Source organism: Salvelinus sp. IW2-2015, linkage group LG20 (genome assembly GCF_002910315.2).
Source record: "Salvelinus sp. IW2-2015 linkage group LG20, ASM291031v2, whole genome shotgun sequence".
NCBI classification, from domain to species: domain Eukaryota; kingdom Metazoa; phylum Chordata; class Actinopteri; order Salmoniformes; family Salmonidae; genus Salvelinus; species Salvelinus sp. IW2-2015.
Window position 1 is genome coordinate 48,135,710 of NC_036860.1, and position 19,467 is coordinate 48,155,176.

The 19,467-nt window shown below is 45.7% G+C and overlaps 1 protein-coding gene across 1 annotated transcript in view; it reads right to left on the reverse strand.

Annotated features, from left to right (window-relative positions):
* Nucleotides 1-506: 506 nt before the first annotated feature.
* The window catches only part of LOC111981451 (cell adhesion molecule DSCAML1-like), a 112,449-nt gene continuing 93,488 nt past the window's right edge, over nt 507-19,467 (reverse strand). Inside the window, 26 exon segments of the mRNA XM_024012720.2 lie at nt 507-3,676; nt 3,809-4,126; nt 4,306-4,506; nt 4,707-4,859; nt 5,107-5,225; nt 5,448-5,478; nt 5,662-5,817; nt 6,084-6,371; nt 6,583-6,771; nt 7,238-7,336; nt 7,566-7,729; nt 7,921-8,038; nt 8,638; nt 8,759-8,911; nt 10,321-10,385; nt 10,388-10,459; nt 15,812-15,849; nt 15,851-15,951; nt 15,953-15,969; nt 16,517-16,663; nt 17,859-18,099; nt 18,231-18,301; nt 18,450-18,617; nt 18,723-18,851; nt 18,954-19,050; nt 19,189-19,388. Of these exon segments, the coding sequence (XP_023868488.1) occupies nt 3,240-3,676; nt 3,809-4,126; nt 4,306-4,506; nt 4,707-4,859; nt 5,107-5,225; nt 5,448-5,478; nt 5,662-5,817; nt 6,084-6,371; nt 6,583-6,771; nt 7,238-7,336; nt 7,566-7,729; nt 7,921-8,038; nt 8,638; nt 8,759-8,911; nt 10,321-10,385; nt 10,388-10,459; nt 15,812-15,849; nt 15,851-15,951; nt 15,953-15,969; nt 16,517-16,663; nt 17,859-18,099; nt 18,231-18,301; nt 18,450-18,617; nt 18,723-18,851; nt 18,954-19,050; nt 19,189-19,388 (3,773 nt within the window). The 3' untranslated portion in view covers nt 507-3,239.

The window sequence follows — 19,467 nt, forward strand, 5'->3', positions numbered from 1 at the left end:
AGCATTGATCAAAAATCAATAAATGCTGTCTTTGGTTGATAGATTGGATGGTAAAAAGGGCATAATTGAGTTTGTCCAGAGACATCCTGATTTCTAGTGGTGTCAAATATCTCAGGTCATGTAGTCACACCATAGATGTAATATCATTCATACGTTGAATGCGATTATTGATTGATGATAGATTGATGGACCCAGGCTGACACTAGATAGGCCTAATACAATTATGAGAGCCTGATTGTGGGTTGTAGCATGATACACTATTACCGGAATTAAGATGTGGAAGTCAAAAGTTTATGGAATGGATTCAACAAGTAAAAACAATAACATGCTAAATGACTTTTCCATTAGAATGTATTATTGCTATTGATGCTTTTTTATTTTCATTCTGGTATAATTATTATCCATCTTGATCATTCTTTGGTTCCAGTTCTGATTTCAGTTCCCAACAGTAGCAGTATGTGGCAGTGTATCAAGCAACGTTTAATTAAGAATGACAGAAACCATGGTGTATAGAAAGATAGCTTTATTGCACAAGGTGTTAGAATACTATTTTTGTTTGTTTTTCATTTAATTTAATAGAAAATTTTCTTTTAAACACAAGCAATTGCTATTAGAAGCAACTCAAACGAATGTTTGGAATCACCTCAACATTTTTTTTCTTCAAATTTAAAATTTTAGTACATTTCTTTCCCTCACCTTTGCCCTTTTACCAAGCATGCAATGTCATTTTTGAGGATGAACAAAGTACAAAAAATAATAATAAAAAAATGTGAATTTGGAACACTAAAATATATTTAACAAATGATAAAAATGCAACAAATTAGTATCAAAAACATAAAGGGAATAGAAAGAATGACTACATTTGTTGCCCGTTGCGGAAATCAATGTTTATCAAATCAATATGTTGTTTTAAATTTGGAGTTGGGGCATGATTCAACCCTGATCTGTGGCACTGTTTTATTCTGACGAAAATAGCTCTTCATACAAAACTGTGTTTTATGTACAAGAGTTAACCTATAAACAACACCGACAAAGGTATTGGCGGTGGGTCCAGTACTGTATGCCCAAGGTGGGAGGGAGTTGAATAGGGAGAGCCAGTTGGGAGTGGCAGTTTTTCCTGACCCAGTCCAGTATATACACAAGTTCTGTGTGTGTGACCTAAAGAGCTAGGAGTCCCTGATTTCACTTGGCTAAAACTGGCCAAAGATATAGGTGTGTCATACTTCAGTACTGTTTGGCCTCTGGAATCACATAAAAATAAAAATAAAACAGAAACAAGTTAAAAGGAACATAATTCAATCAAAATGAACATATGGACGTAATCCAAAAACAAAAGAAATGACAAAACACTAGAATGGCGATGCTTCAATAGACATTCCAACAGGTTCCGGTGTTGATGTAGCCTCCATGTAGTAGCACAAAATGGAGCTGGGGATGAGGATGGACATGGCTATTGGGGATGGAGAAAGAAGTGGGGAAATATACAGTACTTAAGACAGGGCAGCATCAGAGACACCAATAGACCACTGACCACATCATCCTATCATATTCAAACTGAACACCCCGATTGGCTGGCAACATCTCGCTGATAGACAGTTCACTTACTTCACATGATTATCCTCCTTGGTGCCGTGGCTGACATGTTGTATTGGAGGGAGGGAGGCAGTAATACATGGGCTGAGAGGTTGATAAAGGTTACAGGGCTACTGGTGTGTACTCTGTGTAGTAGCTAGCTGTGGGATACAGTAGCCGTGCTCTGATACCTGACTTCTGCTCCACTCACAGTGACCCTATAACCCCACTGGTACCACAGGTCAAAGGCCCATACCTGAGGCCCTGAGAGGTCATGGCCCTTCTTTACTCAAGTAACAGGTGAACGAAAGCAGAGAAATTATAGACAACAGTGTTGGTTACACCCATTTTAAAGGAAATTATTTGGCTTCTGAAAAGTAAGTATACCAACCAATCACTGACAACCTCATGAGATACCAACTAAGAGGGCTTTGAGATGGACACTTTCTGTCTGGAAGTCACTTCCTTCCTCTCAGCCAGTCTACATACAGTAACATACAGAAAACCCTCTATATACACGTGCTCCTCCCTCTTCATAATACTCTTCTACCCCTCTTTCATTTTCACTGCTCTTCACATGATTGAGCGATTGTCTCCTTATATTTTTTTAAACATTTAAATTGTTGTATATTTTTATTCTTTGCCATAATTTCACTTAAATGACATGATATACTTATATAGAAATATATATGCGAAATCTTTAAAATACCAAATATTCTACATTTGTTAGTATTGCAAGAGCCCTGATGTTTTTAATTCATTGCTGGGTCATTTGGGTTGTCATGTTTCGGTCAAAAGCTATCGGATACTGTTGAGTTGGAAGGAGGAGGGGAGTTTGAGGAAATATCAACAATAAATGTGCTAAAATACAAACTCAATGTTCTGAGTGAGGTGAACCTGAAATCCTTCCTTATGGAATCTAGACAGAGAGAGTAACTGCCAATGGAGAGTGAGACTGGACATTGAGACATAGAGAGAGTAAGACGAGACTATAGGGGATAAAACTGGTAGTCCTGCAGGAGCTTCTGCTCAAACCTTAGAGGGCAGCATAATGTGTGTGAGGGTATGATGAACACTGATTTTTAGCCCAGCCTCTACTATCATTGACTTCATCAGCACGAGCAGTGAGCTTTCACCGTTCAGCTCCTCAGTAATACTCAATGGTTTGAAATGACCTTGGAGAACAGCTCTAGGTCTTCCTGTGTGTGTGTGTGTGTGTGTGTGTGTGTGTGTGTGTGTGTGTGTGTGTGTGTGTGTGTGTGTGTGTGTGTGTGTGTGTGTGTGTGTGTGTGTGTAGTGTGTGTGTGTGTGTGTGTGTGTGTGTGTGTGCTCAAATTGAGCAGCGTGGCATCAGGCTAGAACTGGTGGTTAGTAGGAGATAGTAGTTTGTTTTATACAGGTCCAGGTGAGCATGAATCAGGCAGGTTACAATGGTCTCTGGTCATTCCTGGGAGGCAGAACCCAAGGTCAGAATAAAGACTAATTACACTACTGGGTAATTAGCTGTTACAGTAGCTAGCTGTTAGCTGGGGACACCTGCTGCACTGCACTGCACTACATGCCCACCCTGACCTGGAGTGTAGAACACTGATGTGGGGCTTGGCTGGGTGTGGGCCGGCGCCAGACAGGAGTGTATAGTCTTTGAGAGAGAGAAGGGGGGCTAGTAGCTACACCAGTGTGTAAGACTTAGAGTAGGCCCCAACCCCTTGCTTCTGCAGTCTGCCCAGCGCTGAGGAGCTATTCTCTAGCAGTGAGTCTCTGGAGCCCCCCATCTTTGTGCTGGAGCCAGTGGGGTTGCTGCTGGTACTGGAGGTGGAGGCTGTGGCTGCAGGGTTGGAGCAGGGCATGGTGAGAGTCCTCTGGGGGAGGGTGGCAGTGCCTGAGCTCACGCCCAGACTGCCCAACCCAGAGTGGCCTAGCGTCAGGGCCTGTTGCTTGGACGGATCCAGAGTCATATGACGTCCCTGGGTGTGGTACGCCCGCTGTGCCAGGCTGCGGATGGAGGCCTCCCTGGGCGGGACCGCAGGGCATGGGTCATGCAGTTCTGCCTGCTTCCGGAAGAAAGGATCCGTCTTCATGTAGAGCGGGAGGTTGCAGAATTCACCTAGCAACGAGGACAGAACAGAGAGAGGGAGGGGGGAGGGGCTTAGAGACCTGTTGAGATGTACAACAAACAGCCTGTGGCAGAGTATAATGTGGTGCCACTGTGCCAGACAGGGTGGCTCTCTGTACTCACTCTTATTGGCACGGTGGGGGATGGGCACGGCCACGTTGGTAGGTCTGCCGCGGTCGTAGTCCTGGGGTTTGGGTGGCGAGGCGGTGAAGCGACACAGGCCTGTCTCGGATGGCGTGCTGAGTGATGTCATGCTGTCGGCCGGGTCGTTGGTGCCTGTGGTCATCTGGTCAGAGGAGCTGTCGGAGATGAAGCACTCTGTGATGGTGAACTTGGCATGCTGCAGGTGCTCCTCCAGTTTGGCGTGTTCGTAGGCCCGCGCCAGCTCCTCATACGTAGACGACGCACTCTCTGTGGACACCATGCTGTTACGACCCTTGTCTGGAAAAACAATAAATGCCATATCATATTAGAACAATGCAGTATGAAGTTTGCATACAGTACAGCTGTGCCAGTAGGCCTTTCAAGGTATCCTACAGGTCTGGTTTGGGGATGTAAAAGATAGATGTGTTAATGATGGGTCTTTAGTGGCGTTGTTGCCAGGGCGGCGCGGTACCCACCAGTATCCTGGGACAGGCTGGCGCTGTAGCTGTCACTCTCGGTAGCGGTGATGCCGTGGGAGCCCATGGTGCGCCAGTCAGAGGTCAGAGTCCTTGCGGAGGCTGTTGATTGGCTCTGGCCCGGCCTGCTCAGGGTCCACTGGCTGGAGTAGCGGTTTCTGGAGCTGTGGGCTGACTTCACACACTTCCTCGACACTGGGTCTGAGACAAAGAGAGAATAGGAGGAGGACAGTGAGAGGATAGAACTCACTCACTGGGTACTATTCATAACACTTATAATAATTTAGGGTGTAAGCATGTACAAACATTTTGGGTGTCAGCTCAAGTTAACTCCTACACATTACACTGTATTAAGACATATTGCCATACTATGCACATCCTAGTGTATGTGAAGTACTCACTGGTTCCAGGGCGGATGTCTGACATGTCAATCAAGGGCCCTGTGTTCTGGATGAGGGCAGGATGGTGCAGAGACACACCCGTGCAGAAGCTCTGTGGATTCACTGATTGGCTGAACTCTGTGTCCGTCACTGGGGCCACTGCCTTGTCCTCACCTATTGGATGTAAGAGATGAGGAAAACATATTATGACAGTTGTTCAAAATATCTGTGATAAACAATTAATCTCCCTTGTCAGATGTTCTCCTCATAGGCTGATTGTAACTCACACTCTACCAATATGTATTTAGTAAGTTGAGAGAAATAATTTGATTGGTTAGTTAGTGTACTGTAACTAAAGGCTATTTAATTGGACGATATTCCGTCTGATCAATCTGATTAGCTGCAGTGTGTCCATACTGACCTATCTGCTTGATGCCCTCCTTGTCCTCGATGAGCAGCTGGACACGAGGGATGTCGATGTGGAGCCGAGGGCCCTGGGGAGGACCCTTCACTGGGGTGTCCATGCTGCGGTTGTTCTTACTGCTCAACACACAAAACAAGACACACACTTAGACTGGATCCACTGTCACATCAGCAGTACTTACATAGTGTACATGTATACATATATAACAGGAGTCTATTGGTGATACTTTAAAAGAGTTTACTGGGACTTGCAGGTATATTCAAAGATCCATCAAGATCCCCTGGAAAATGACACATCCATAACCACAGGCACCAATCAATCAAGAGTATTATCCTTACCTGATAAGCATCTCTGCAAGGCTCTTAGCATCTGTGAAAACAAACACAAATATCTTTATTAGATTATAATGGATCATCATGTGGATTAGGCAAATATTTTGACGTGTTACCTTTAGTGCTTCTGAGTTATTTACTAATTTACTTATGGCTCTTCCTCTCTGTTCTCCCCTCCCCCTCTTCCCTCTCTTTCTCCCTCCTTCCCTTTGTTTCTCACCTCTGAGTCGTTTGAGTCTCTTCTCCTTGCGTTTCTTGCGGATGATGAAGAGCAGGGCGACGCCCAGGGTGACCAGGATGACAGGAGAGCCGATGGAGAACAGCTTCTTCACATCATCCCTGTCCTCCTGGGCCGAGTTTATAGGAGGGATGGTACCTGGGAGGGAGAGAAGGGGTGAGAGGGAAAGACAGAGGGAGGGAAAGGGGGTTAGAGGTAGATTAAAGGACTGCTTTTACCATCACTTTCAAGCCCACTCACATTCTACTCCTCCCTCTCTCCTTCCCTTTTTTGGTCCTCCTCCTTATCCCCTTCTCTTTGATGACTGTAAGTAGCTCTGAATAAGATAGTTTACTAAAATGTACATGTAAATGTCAAAGCAGCAACTGAGAGCAGTTATCTGGTAGAAACAGGAAGTGACTCACTGCCGTCATAGTCTGTGGTGGCAAACTGGGAGCTTTGGTTCCCACAGCCGGCGCTATTACAGGCCTTCATCTTCAGCTCGTACCAGGTGGCCTCCCGCAGCTCGCTGAGGAAGAGCTGGGCCGTGGCGTTGGCCTTCAGGCTCTGCCAGGCCCACGTGCCCTTGGGGCGGAAGTCCAGCAGCAGAGCGGTGATGGGGCAGCCTCCGCTGGTCCAGCCCTGCAGGTTGAGCCCCGCGTGGGTGGAGTTGATGTGGGTGAGCAGGGGCTGCTCCTTGTTGAACACGGGCTCTGCAGGAAAAGAGGAGAGACAGGGAGATAGTCAGACTGGCAGTATTGAAGTTAGTGTGTTAGAGTGGGGATGTAGTTTATGTGAGGTAAAACACAAGATGTGAGGTAAAATATAAAATCATGCCGTTTTAAAATTCAACTCTTTCTGCTCTTTCCTCCGCCACACCCTCTCACCTTCCCCCCTTCCCCTTGATCTTTCCTTTTCCCTCACCTCGTCCGTGGGTCTTAGCCTCGATGATCTCAGAGATGCGTCCTGAGCCCACACTGTTCTTGGCTGCCAGTTTGACCTTGTACCAGGTCCCACAGCGCAGGTTGTCCAGCCTGAAGGAACGCTCACTGGAACTAATGAACACATCCCTCCACTCCTCTGTGTTGTCCACTGAGTACTGCAGGACGAAACCTGAGGACACACAGGGATACACTACAGAATCATTTAAGCATTTCTTTATCATCTGCCAAATATACAAATAAACCATTTAAAAAACAATGAAATACTGTAAATGTCTAACAATTACAATATCCTCCCAGTTCAAATATTAAAGCCATATTACACAACCTGCACACACTCCATTGAGGCAAAATCAGGTCAGCTCTAACGGCTGTTACACCCCTTGAACACCAGGGGGAGATAAAGGATTTAGAATGCCCTCAGTGATACAGTACCTTCATTTGCTAGTATATCAGACATTAGGAGCTAAAAGTTAACACATTGACGGGAACCGAGAAAATCACACAAAAAGGTAAAAGGCTATATCAATATTATTTATATTTTTAGAGGAATTATCTCTCAGTGAGATACAGCAGCTGAAGAACTCTCCTCAGACTGATCCTAATGCACTAAGGCCCTGGGGGAGGGAGTGGTGTACCTCTGATGGAACTGCCTCCGTTGTCCCCAGGGATCCAGGCCAGCGTGATGGAAGAGGTGGAGGTGGTGGAGACGGTCAGACGGGGCTGGTCTGGAGGAACTGAACATCCAGAGAGAGAACACAGTCAGACACCGTTAGAGTCAATCAGCACCACAGAGACCAGGCACAAACAGCACACAGTTACAGTGAGCAGATTGAGGGACCAGATAGAGAGAGACGATACACACACAGTCAGAGGAACACAGAGAAACCAGCTGAGACAACCCCAAAAGGTCCTCAGATCTCGCCCCACCCATACACTCAACCAGTCCAGTGTATCCCAACTCACCTTGCACCAGCAGGTTGACTATGATGGTGTCAAAGCCCAGGGTGTTGGTAGCCGTGCACGTGTAGTACCCAGAATCCTCAGCTTTGACGGAACGTAACACCAGAGTACCGTTGGACAGGATCTGACGCTGCCCGTCCACCGTCACAGGGATAGTCGAGTCCTCACTGAGACACACACATAGAGGATCCCAGTAAGATCATAATACAGCAACCTCACACCTCTATGGTAGACTTAACCCTGACCTGAACCTTATCTTCCAAAACCCAGCATTGGCACCAAGTCTAAAGTTTCTCCTAGCATTGATTGTGAGTTCCCCACTTTACTTCCATTGAGGATGAGTTTGGAGAGTTCTGACCTGTCTTTGGTCCATTTGATGGTGGGGGTGGGTTCTCCCACTGAGCTGCAGGGCAGACGGACCTCCTTCACCCAGGGAGTAGTCACTGTGCCCCCGAACGACAGGATCTTAGCTGGGGCTGCAGACAGAGGGCAGGTGACACAGGTTAAACTGGGATGTCACATATATACACACACACACACACACACACACACACACTGAATGTGCTCACGTACACATGCACACATGCACATTCACACACTTAGGCACCCAGGCACATTTACAGCCAGACAAACACTCTAACCTCCCTGCTCTGTTTTCTCTTTCTTGATGTGTAAACATCTTTCTCTAGTGTTTGCAGAGTGATCCTGGTATTGAGTAGGTTAGCCTGAGGTCCTTTTACCCCTGTTATGAGAGCAGAGCTTTGGAGTGCCCCCCCCCCCCCCCCCCTCCTATCCCTCCGTCTCGCTCAGTCCATCCACACTCCATAGATCTCCCCAGTATTGATCCCTGTCCACCCCCTCCCTAAGGGCCAGTTTACTGGGTAGGCCCTGTCATCACCACATAATTAACAACAGTGTTTCCTGCTACACCGCCAGCCCTCAATCAATACTACAGCTGTCAGTCAATAGAGAGAGAGACGAGAGAGAGAGAAGAGAGAGAGAGAGAGAAGAGAGAGAGAGAGGAAGAACTTGGGATAGAGAGGAGAGAGAAGAAAGGTACAGAGAACAGATGAACCCTCTGTGTAAGACAGACATATTATGAAATTCATCTTCCTCTTTTTTTCTTCTCTTTTTAAATAACCTTTACACAAATCCCTCCATCCCTCCTCAATTACCCTCATCCCCTCCTCCCTTACCTTCCCAGCAGCTCCACCGGTGACCTTTTCGCTGATGTTGCCGCGGCCAGCAGTTGTCACAGCGGAGGCCCAGATGAGGTACTGTTTACCGCGGGTCAGATGGGTGATCCTGTAGAACAACATCTCTGGGTTGGCCTCATACTCACTGGGAGCCTGGGGGAGAGATATACAGGTTCGATTATTAACACTGTGTAATATCATGGTATAATGGTACAGTAGCACTTTGGAAGGGCTGCTGGCATCTATGGTCTAATGGCACGAGGAAGCCCAGATGACTTGAAAGAAACTAAGGAGTTTAGAACTAAAGAGTATAACTCATGCATGTATGCAGGCACGCAACACACAACACACACACACACACACACACACACACCACACACACACACACACAACACACACACACACACACCACCACACACACACACAACACACACACACACACCACACACACACACACACACACACACCACACACACACACACACACACACACGCCACACACAACACAAACACATGCACCACCTCCCTCATCTGTTCATCACTCAATACCCATCTTCACCTCTTTTTCCATTTGCCTCATTTACCTTTTTCTCTCTTTCTCTCTCCCTCCCTATCTCAGCCTCTACCCAGGCTTGCTGGAAGCAGGGTGGGTATGACAGAGGGATAGAGAGAAGAAGGGAGGGGAGGAGGGAGAAGGGGTGAATGTGGGGCTCGGGGGGGTGAGTAACAGGACATTAGAACATTCCTCCAGCGTGGAGGCAGCAGTGTAGTGGTGATCCAGGAGTGATACGAGAGATAATGAAAGAGGAACAAAAGCACTCTCATCTCTGGTGGACTGATACCCTGCTCTGCTCCTCCCTCCCCCGTCTCCCTCCTTCCTCTTCTCCATGCTCATTTACATGGTACTCATCCACATAGGGTGAGGATTTGTGAATGATAAGAAAGTGGAATTCTTCCATGGTAGCAGAATTTTATTGGATTGTGTGTGTGTGGTCTGAATGTGTCCACCATAAAATGTGTGTGTTGTTGTGTGTGTGTGTGTGTGTGTGTATGTGTGTGTGAGAGAGAGAGAATAATGTAGATGTGTGAAAACTGCATAGCTAGTGCAGACCTGTGTGTGTGAGAGCTCCTGATGCTGCAGTGGGCATGTGTGAGCTTGTTCACTGCTTCATTTGCTATCTACGTCTCATCCCGTTGCCAAGACAACCTATTCTGTTCATCTGGGAGAGCAGGAATAAAGCGACGGAGCAAACACAGTGAGATGGAGACACACCCAAACACACACACAACACACACACACACACCACACACACACACACACACACACACACACACACACACACACACACACACAACACACACACACACAACACACACACACACACACCACACACACACACACACACACACACACACACTGAGTGTTGGTTACAATTAATTATCCATCAAGTGCTACATCATGCATTCACATCATGTGTTGTCATTAGGCCTTAATTCTCTGCCTCTCCAATACCTGTAAATGCGCCTCCCCCATCCCATACTCTCCCTCTCAGTGGTACTTACCGGCTGTCCGGAGCCTGGGCTGGAGCAGTAGATGGTGTACTTGCGGATGACACCATTGGGTTTATGGGGGGTAGCCAGGACACGACCACACTGTTGGGAGATGAGGGCACGGCTTTGATACCAGCTGGAGGACCTGGGACTGTAGAGGATACACAACACATAGACAGGTCAGCAGAGCTGTGTGTGTGTGTGTGTGTGTGTGTGTGTGTGTGTGTGTGGTGTGTGTGTGTGGTGTGTGTGTGTGTGTGTGTGTGTGTGTGTGTGTGTGTGTGTGTGTGTGTGTGTGTGTGTGTGTGTGTGTGTGTGTGTGTGTGTGTGTGTGTGTGTGACTGGGTACTAAAGCCATGTTCAAGTAAACACGGCTGTGTGCAGGCGCGTGGCTATTTCCATGCGCGTGGGTGTTAAAGCCGTGTTAAAGTGAGCAGGGTAGTTTGCAGATTGCCAGTCTTATCCTGTGCTGTAACCGCTCTGGGAGGACTTGGAGGAGGTCCCCTGGGAGAGGCCAGGCCCGGCCAGACCAGGGCCAGCGGTGACATATGTTCACTCAGACACCGTGGTCAGCGGTTCTGCTCTGCTCGCTCTGCTCTGACACCCTGCAGTCTAACTCTCTAACCCCTAAACAGATTAACACACACCAGGCTCCTCCTCATGCTCACTGCATGGCCACTTGACTGAGACGCCTAAAGAGCCATAAAGCCTCAATAGTCTCCCACTGTCCACACATACAGTACACTGGACCTTATTCTAAGAATACAACCCGTTCATCAGATAGAAATGCATGGGTCTCCCTGGGTTACAAGAAAGGTTCAAATGAATACTGTGAGGCACACTACATTAGACCTTCCTCCATGTACTGTACTGTACAGCAGGACCTAAAGCAGACATGAGAGGGGAGGGAGTGAGGGAGGAGGGTTAGGGCAGCCCCAAGGGGAGATGAGAGGGGGGATGGGGGGGGTTATAGGGAAAATGCATCATTATCATAACTGGGCCTTCATGTCAGAATGGGGGGGGGGCGGGTTAAGCTCCATCTGCTGCCCAAAATCTGCACGTTCCCATCCAGACTGTCTGATCCACTGTCAGACAACCCAGTGATGAGGAGTCATATACAGTCACCTACAGTACACTACTGCTGAACAACTAGCTACTTCTAACCATGGTCTTAACCATCACCATGACTATGCATCCCAAACCACAGCTACCAAAAGCCTTCAGAGAGAAAGGGACAACCTCAGCCTCCCAAAGAGCCTCAAATACCAGGGACCAGCAGAGAAGAGCATGTGGCACAGGAGGGATAACATAGATGAAGTCTAATGTACCACCAAGGCTAAAACAGTATATATAGGAAGTATTACAAAGAGCTAACAAAGCATCTAGTAAAGCAGGGCAAACCGAAAAGGGCTAACATGTCTCTTGTCCTCCATCCATCAACCCATTTTTCTTTCTTTTCATCTTTTGTCTCTCGCTCCTTCGCCCGGGCAGGCCCAGCTGTGCCACCTCTCCCTCTCTCTCATTCTCCTCTCTCTCTCCACCCCCCTCCTCCTCCTGTTTAGGGGAGTGAAGGAGACAGGGATCGGCCTGTAATCCCACCTTCAATGGTGTAAGCACAAAATTAATTATCTCTAATCCAGGAGGAGTTAATCCCTGGGCCTGGCTGKCTGGCTGGTTGGCTACTTGTGTCCAGGGGGGTTGTGGGCTGCAGGGCTGGGTGCTGTGGATCAGTCTCCTTCCTCTCCCTCATTCTGCCTCTGCCCCTCCTCTTCTATCCCCTATCTCTAGTCTCGAGCCCTCAGCCAAGGGCCCAAAGCCTCTTAATTCTCATTAGCACTGGTAATGGGGCCTCACTACACAAATGAGCTTTAGTCATGGGCTTGAGATACACCCTGACACTCTTCTCTATCCCCCCATGAACACACACACAGCCTCCCTCTAAGCTTCTCCTCTCTTCCAAGCAGTGTGCATCTCAGTGTGACTGTGGTTCTATCTTTCTGTGGTATATATATATTTATAAACTGGGTGGTTCAAGCCCTGAATGTTGATAGGCTGACAGCCTTGGTATATCAGACAGTATACCACAGGTATGACAAAACACATATTTTTACTGCTCTAATTACGTTGGTAAAAAGTTTATTATAGCAATAAGGCACCTTGGGGGTTTGTGGTATATGGCCAATATATCATGGCTAAGGGCTGTATCCAGGCACACCGTGTTGCGTCGTGCGTATGAACAGCCCTTAGCCGTGGTATATTGGCCATATACCATACCACCTTGGGCCTTATTGCTTAAATATACACTACCGTTCAAAAGTTTGGGGTCACTTAGAAATGTCCTTGTTTTTGAAAGAAAAGCAAAAATTTTGACAATTAAAATAACTGCAAATGGGCTATGGGATACAGGGGGTCGAGGGTGGTCTGAGGGTGGTCCCAACTCGGGATGAGGAGGGCTTTTAGCGGGTGGAATAGTAGGGACCAATTGGAGGTTTACTTAGTAGCAATGCAAATATCACGGTACAGCTATATAGACACTCAATCATCATGTTACTTTTTAATGGTACGTTTACAAACATACATTTTGATAAAAAATAATTGAATGTTGTGTCTCATTATGGTAAGTGGTGAAATAAGTATAGCCAGTTACAATTGTAATGGCCTAGTCATACAAAAGTTATACTTAAATCCAAACTGGTTCTCTAGTAAATTGGTACGAATGTCTCATCCTATGTTCAAGAAGGGCCTTTTTCCCTTTATTCAGATTACACCTGCCCACTTTCGGTTGTTTGAAAAGGAAATAATCTCCAAAATATCTTTATTTTTTAAACAAGCCTTAGAAAGTTGGTTGCAATTTCAGTTTAATCCACCTGAAAAGACAGAACAAATAATACAACAAATATTGTGGTTAAGTTCAAATATACTAATTGATAAAAAAAAAATGTATTTTTCGAAGAAATGTTTAAAAAAGGTATAATTTTTGTGAATGATATCATAAATAGGACTGGTGGAGTTATGTCACACATGCAGCTAACACAGACATATGGAAATGTCTGCTCTACCCAAAATTACAACCAATTAATTGCAGCATTACCACAAAAATGGAAGAGGCAAGTAGAAGGGGAAAAAAGTAAGGAACTTGTYTGTCGGCCCTGTATTAAAGAACATAAATGGTTAAAGAAAAGTGTGATAAATAAAAACATATACCAATTTCATTTAAGGACCAAAAAACTGACAACTGTCCCATATAAATGACAAAATAGTTGGGAAGAGATTTTCGATGTACTCATTCCATGGCACATGGTTTATGAATTGATACGCAAAACAACGCCGGATTCAAAACTTCGAATTTTTCCATTTAAATGACTATACAAAATTCTTGCAACTAATAGAATGTTATATACAGTATATGGGGGATACAATCTTCCCAGCTCTGCAGATTCTGCTGTGAGGAGGCAGAGTCATTAGATAATTTATTTTGGTATTGTCCATATGTAGCTCGTTTTTGGTCACAGGTCCAGGAATGGCTGAAGAATTGCAACATTTGCCTAGAACTAACGCTACAGATAGCAATACTGGYTGATTTGAAAAMCCATAGTCAATCAATCAATAATATAATAATTATTTTKGCAAAAKWMTTTATTTTWAATTTACAATCTGTAGAAGCTATGAGWATAGYAAGGTTCAATTKTTTTGTGAAGCATCACAGCACAGTTGAAAAATATATGGCAAATAGAAATCTGAAATGGATGATGTTGAGAGATAGATGGGAGGGGTTGAATGGAGCTGTAGGGTGTGACTAATAACAAGATAAACAATGTAAAACATACGGGATCTGTAAACTGTATATAGGTTCGGAACTTTTGTGAAATAGCAGAGTTACAAATAGAACTACAAATAGGACATCAGAAATAGAGGAAGGACTAAGAACAAACAAGAGAGAACTATTGTAAAGTAGACTGTGTCTGTAAAATGTGCATAAGATGTATATATTGAAAGTAAAAGCCAAAGTGTTTATTAGTTTACTCCAATTGGGGGATCGGTGGTAGGGTTTGCGGGGAATAATAATAAAGGTATATTCTTTTTAAAAGTATGTATGTCTATATAGGTATGTGTATGTATTATGTGTATATGTATGCATGCGTGTATAGATATATATATTTACAAAAAATATATATGGGGGATTGGAAATGATGCAGACAATTACATTGATGGAGGCAACATTCTTTCCTCAATATTAAACTGATCCACCCCTTAAAAAAAATATAATAATAATAATAACTGCAAATTGATCAGAAATACAGTGTAGACATTGTTAATGTTGTAAATGACTATCGTAGCTGGAAACGACAGATTTTTTATGGAATATCTACATAGGCATACAGAGGCCCATTATCAGCAACCATCACTCCTGTGTTCCAATGGTATGTTGTGTTAGCTAATCCAAGTATATCATTTTAAAAGGCTAATTGGTCATGAGAAAACCCTTTTGCAATTATGTTAGCACAGCTGAAAACTGTTGTGCTGATTTTAAAGAAGCAATAAAACTGGCCTTCTTTAGACTAGATGAGTCTCTGGAGCATCAGCATTTGTGGGTTCAATTACAGGCTCAAAATGACCAGAAACAAAGACCTTTCTTCTGAAACTCGTCAGTCTATTCTTGTTCTGAGAAATTAAGGCTATTCCATGCGAGAAATTGCCAAGAAACTGAAGATCTCGTACAACGCTGTGTACTACTCCCTCCACAGAACAGCGCAAACTGCCTCTAACCAGAATAGAAAAAGGAGTGGGAAGCCCTGGTGCACAACTGAGCAAGAGGACAAGTACATTAGAGTGTCTAGTTTGAGAAACAGATGCCTCACAAGTCCTCAACTTGCAGCTTCATTAAATAGTAACCCGCAAAAACAGAAGTCTCCACTCAACAGTGAAGAGGCGACTCCGGGATGCTGGCCTTCTAGGCAGCTTTGTTTCTGGCCATTTTGATCCTGTAATTGAACCACAAAATGCTGATGCTCCAGATACTTCAGATACTCAACTAGTCTAAAGAAGGCCAGTTTTATTGCTTCTTAATCAGGACAACTTTTTTCAGCTGTGCTAACATAAATTGCAAAAAGGTTTCTCATGATCAATTAGCATTTAAAATATAAACTTGGATTAGCTAACACAACGTGCCACTGGAACACAGGAGTGATGGTTGCTGATAATGGGCCTCTGTACGCCTATGTAGATATTCTTAAAAATCAGTTGTTTCCAGCTACATAGTCATTTACACATTAACAATGTCTACACTGTTGGTCGATCAATTTGCAGTTATTTTAATGGACAAATTGTGCTTTTCTTTCACAAAAAAACAAAGGACATTTCTAAGTGACCCAGACTTTGGAACGGTAGTGTATATATGGGTTAAGTCTATATCAGTGGGGGATAATGTATATGTGTTGTGTTCACAGAGAGTGTTTGCGCAGTGTGTGGTCTTGCGCAAATGCACATGTGTGCGTGTACTCACGGTCCTCGCGGGTTTGGATGTACAGGACATTGCTCCTGACCCGTCCCCAGCCTGTGTGTGGCCAGCACCTGGACACTGTAGTTAGTAAACTTCTCCAGCCCTCTCAGCAGCTCCACCTGCTCACGAGTTGTAGTGATGTTTTTGCATCTCTCCCCATTCTGAGGGGCGTGAGAGGACGAGAGAGAGAGAGAGAGAGAGAGAGAGAAGGAGAGAGAGAGAGAGAGAGAGAGAGAGAGAGAGAGAGAGAGGAGAGAGAAGAGAGAGAGAGAGAGAGAGAGAGAGAGAGAGAGAGAGAGAAGAGAGAGAGAGAGAGAGAGAGAGAGAGAGAGGAGAGAGAGAGAGGAGAGAGAAGAGAGAGAGAGAGAGAGAGAGATTAAGCCTTGTTTGTTCATACATCACAATGCACAAATACAGGTAAATACAGGTTAGGCTCAAGGGGTCAAGGTAAACATACAAATAATATATTCCAGGTAAATCCCATAGACAGACAGATAGGGAATGGGGTGTGTGAAGGGTTAGGAGACAGATGAGGAGAAGGGGTGTGGGGCAGGCTAGGGCACAGTTTGGGAGTGTGTTATGTGTTCAGACACACACACACGGACAGATAGACAGGCAGGTGAGGCCATGGGTTTGGGGTGGAGTTAGAATGATAGTAGTGATAATTACTCTGCATCGGCCCCTGTGKCTGGCCCCCACAGCACCCACCTCCGTCGGGGAAGAGGGACCAGAACACCACACGGTAGCCCTTCAGCACGCCATGCAGCGTCAGACGCGGGGGCTCCGCCCACGTGATCACCGCTTCGRCTGACGTCACCGAGATAGCCCGCACATTCTGGGGCGGCTGGCTGGGCACTGGGGGTAGGAGAGAGGTCAAAGGTTAACATCACAGAGGACCATAGTGTACCTTATTGAACACAGTTGTCTGCGACTAATAGGACGGAGATACAGTAATAGTAATAAACTGCATAACATTCCCAAAATACTATTTATTCCAATCTTCAATTTTCAATCACTGCAATGGAGAGAGAAAGAGAGAAGTATAAAGTGAGGGATGGCAGAGAGAGAGGCAGGTATAAGGGAAAAGGGAAAGAGGAATACACTGTATCATTTACCAGGCGAGTCTTGACTGTTAAGGGTTAACTTGGAGGAAGGGGGGATGGTGATGAGAGGCAGACGGCGGATAAAAAGCAGAAGTGTGCGGACGGAGGACAATGTGTCCAGCTGTGTGATAATTGCAGCTGTAGAAACAGCAGCAAGCAGACAGACAGACAGAGAAAGACAGAGAGTGTGTGTTGTAGTTACCATCACTACTAACTAATTATCATAATCAGGATCTACATCTATCTCTATCATTAAGGCTGTACACACGGGGGGAGGCTGAGGGACTAAGATGTTGTCTGTCTGATGTAAAGATAAAACAGAGAGTAGCGAAAGAAGGAGAAGGGGGATTACCCAATGAAAGCAAAGGGAGAAATAGATTCAGGAGAGAAAAAATGGAATGAACCAACAAAAATATGGTGTAAACAAGAGAGGGAATAGAGAGATAACCAATGAAGGGGAGAGAGGGAGAGGGAGAGAGGGAGAGAGAGAGGTAGAGTGGGCAGGCATATTCAGAGAGTAATGGGGTCTCTCGCTCTCTCAGTCTACTGAGGGAGCTAATTAAAACAGGAGAATGATGGGGGATGTGCTGCATGTTCATTTCCTCCATTTTGTCTCAGAGACTGTGTGTGTGAGAGTGTGTTTGCACAACTGAATCAATGTGTGGGTGCATCTTTATTTGCTGCTTTTCCACTCTATTCTTACATGATTGGACTCAAATTAAAGAAATCTACCCCTTCTACTAGCAAAGTATGAATCTCTCTTTCTCTATCTCTCTCTATCTCGCTATCTCTCTCTATATCTCTCTCTCTATCTCTCTCTATATATCTCTCTCTCTATATCTCTCTCTATATCTCTCTCTATATATCTCTATCTCTCTCTCTCTAGCTCCCTCCCTCTACCTTCATCTATCCCCCTCTTTCTCTAACCTCCCTCCCTCCTGTCTTACCATCCTCCAGTGTGGTAGCGTTGATCTCAGTGCTAGAGGGGCCAGTGCCAGCCCTGTTGAAGGCCTGGACCACCACTCCATACTGGGCAAACTTCTTCAGGTTGTCCAGGGTGTACACCTCACTGTCCCCTGTGGCCTTCATCTCCACAATGCTGTARTGGCCGTTACTGCCCGGCCCGTTCTCACGGTAACCGATCTGGTACCCCCGGATCACCCCGTTCTGAAGCTCCTTTCTGGGGGCCTGAGAGGGAGAGGCAAGGGACAGCTCTGTTAGGATACTGACTGGAGATTAATGACAGTTAGTTTGAATGTCTCACTTATTATGGTATTATAGCATAAAGGAAGAGAGGCATGATGGTTAATGAAGTTTACCCTCCATGTGACCCGTATGCTCTGAGACGTCATTGGTTGGAGGATCACTTCCATAGGGGGCCCATCAGGTTCTGTTGAGGTGAGAGGTTGAAATAAGTGTTTCAATAGCACCAAACAAGGCATCATTTTAAATAAGTGTGTGTCTATGTGTGTGTGTTTGTGTGTGTGCTTGTGTGCGTGCTTGTGTGTGTTTGCGTGCGCGTTTGCGGTTAGACTTACGTGCTTCCTCAGTGCTGATGGTGAGCTCCTTGCTAGGCTGGCTGCGTCCGATCCTGTTGTAGGAGTACATGCGGATGCTGTAGACACAGGCAGGGTGCAGCTCCACGATGTTAGCCTGGTTGTTAGTGGGGGAGATGTTCCTGGTGGTGTACTTGTGATCCCAAGTATCTGTAACAWATAGAAGCAGATAGAGAGGACATTAGGGGACCAGAGAAAAGGGAGTTAGATTGAGGACAATAGGGATGTGAGGTTTTAAACTGGTTGGACTCGTACCAGACTTGTTCTTATACTCGATGTCGTAGCTGGTGATGATGCTGTTGCCGTCGAACCTCTGGATCCAGCGCAGGTTCATACTGCGYTCCTTCACCTCTCTCACCTCCAACTCAGGAGGGTCAGGAGGCTCTGTGTGTGTGAGTGGAGGAGGTTAAGTATCAATTTGACCTCAATCACTGGTCTGTCAACAGTGAGCCTATGTGCAGTAATAGCAGTGAGAGAGATACGCACCTTGCACYGTAAGCTGGATGAGTCCTCGCCCCTCTCCGTATGAGTTGATGGCATGGCAGGAGAAGAAGACTGAGTCCCCGCGCTCCGCTGGCTTTAGCTACATGGGGGACAGCAACACACAAAATAACCCTTTTTGCACCTTGATCTCAACTCAATTGGGCTAAAATTCTAAATTCTAATGCCCTCCAATTTCAATTCTCTCTCAACATTTTGCCCTCTTTCCTCAGTGTCTGACCTTGAGTGTGGAGATGACCTCGTCCCCTTTCTTGTTGATGGTGATGGAGTAGCGGGGGTTCCTCTCAGCATCGATGACAGTGTCGCCCCTCTCCCATCGGATGATGATGGGCTGCTCCCCCCGCGCTGTGCAGTTCAGCTCCTTCATCTGGCCCTTGATGGCCATGGTGGTGTTGGGGTGCGACGTGATCATGGCTGGAACTGGAGACACACACAGAAGAAATATTCATGAATGTGATGAATAGATATGGGGGAATGAGAGAAGGAAAGAGGGATGGGT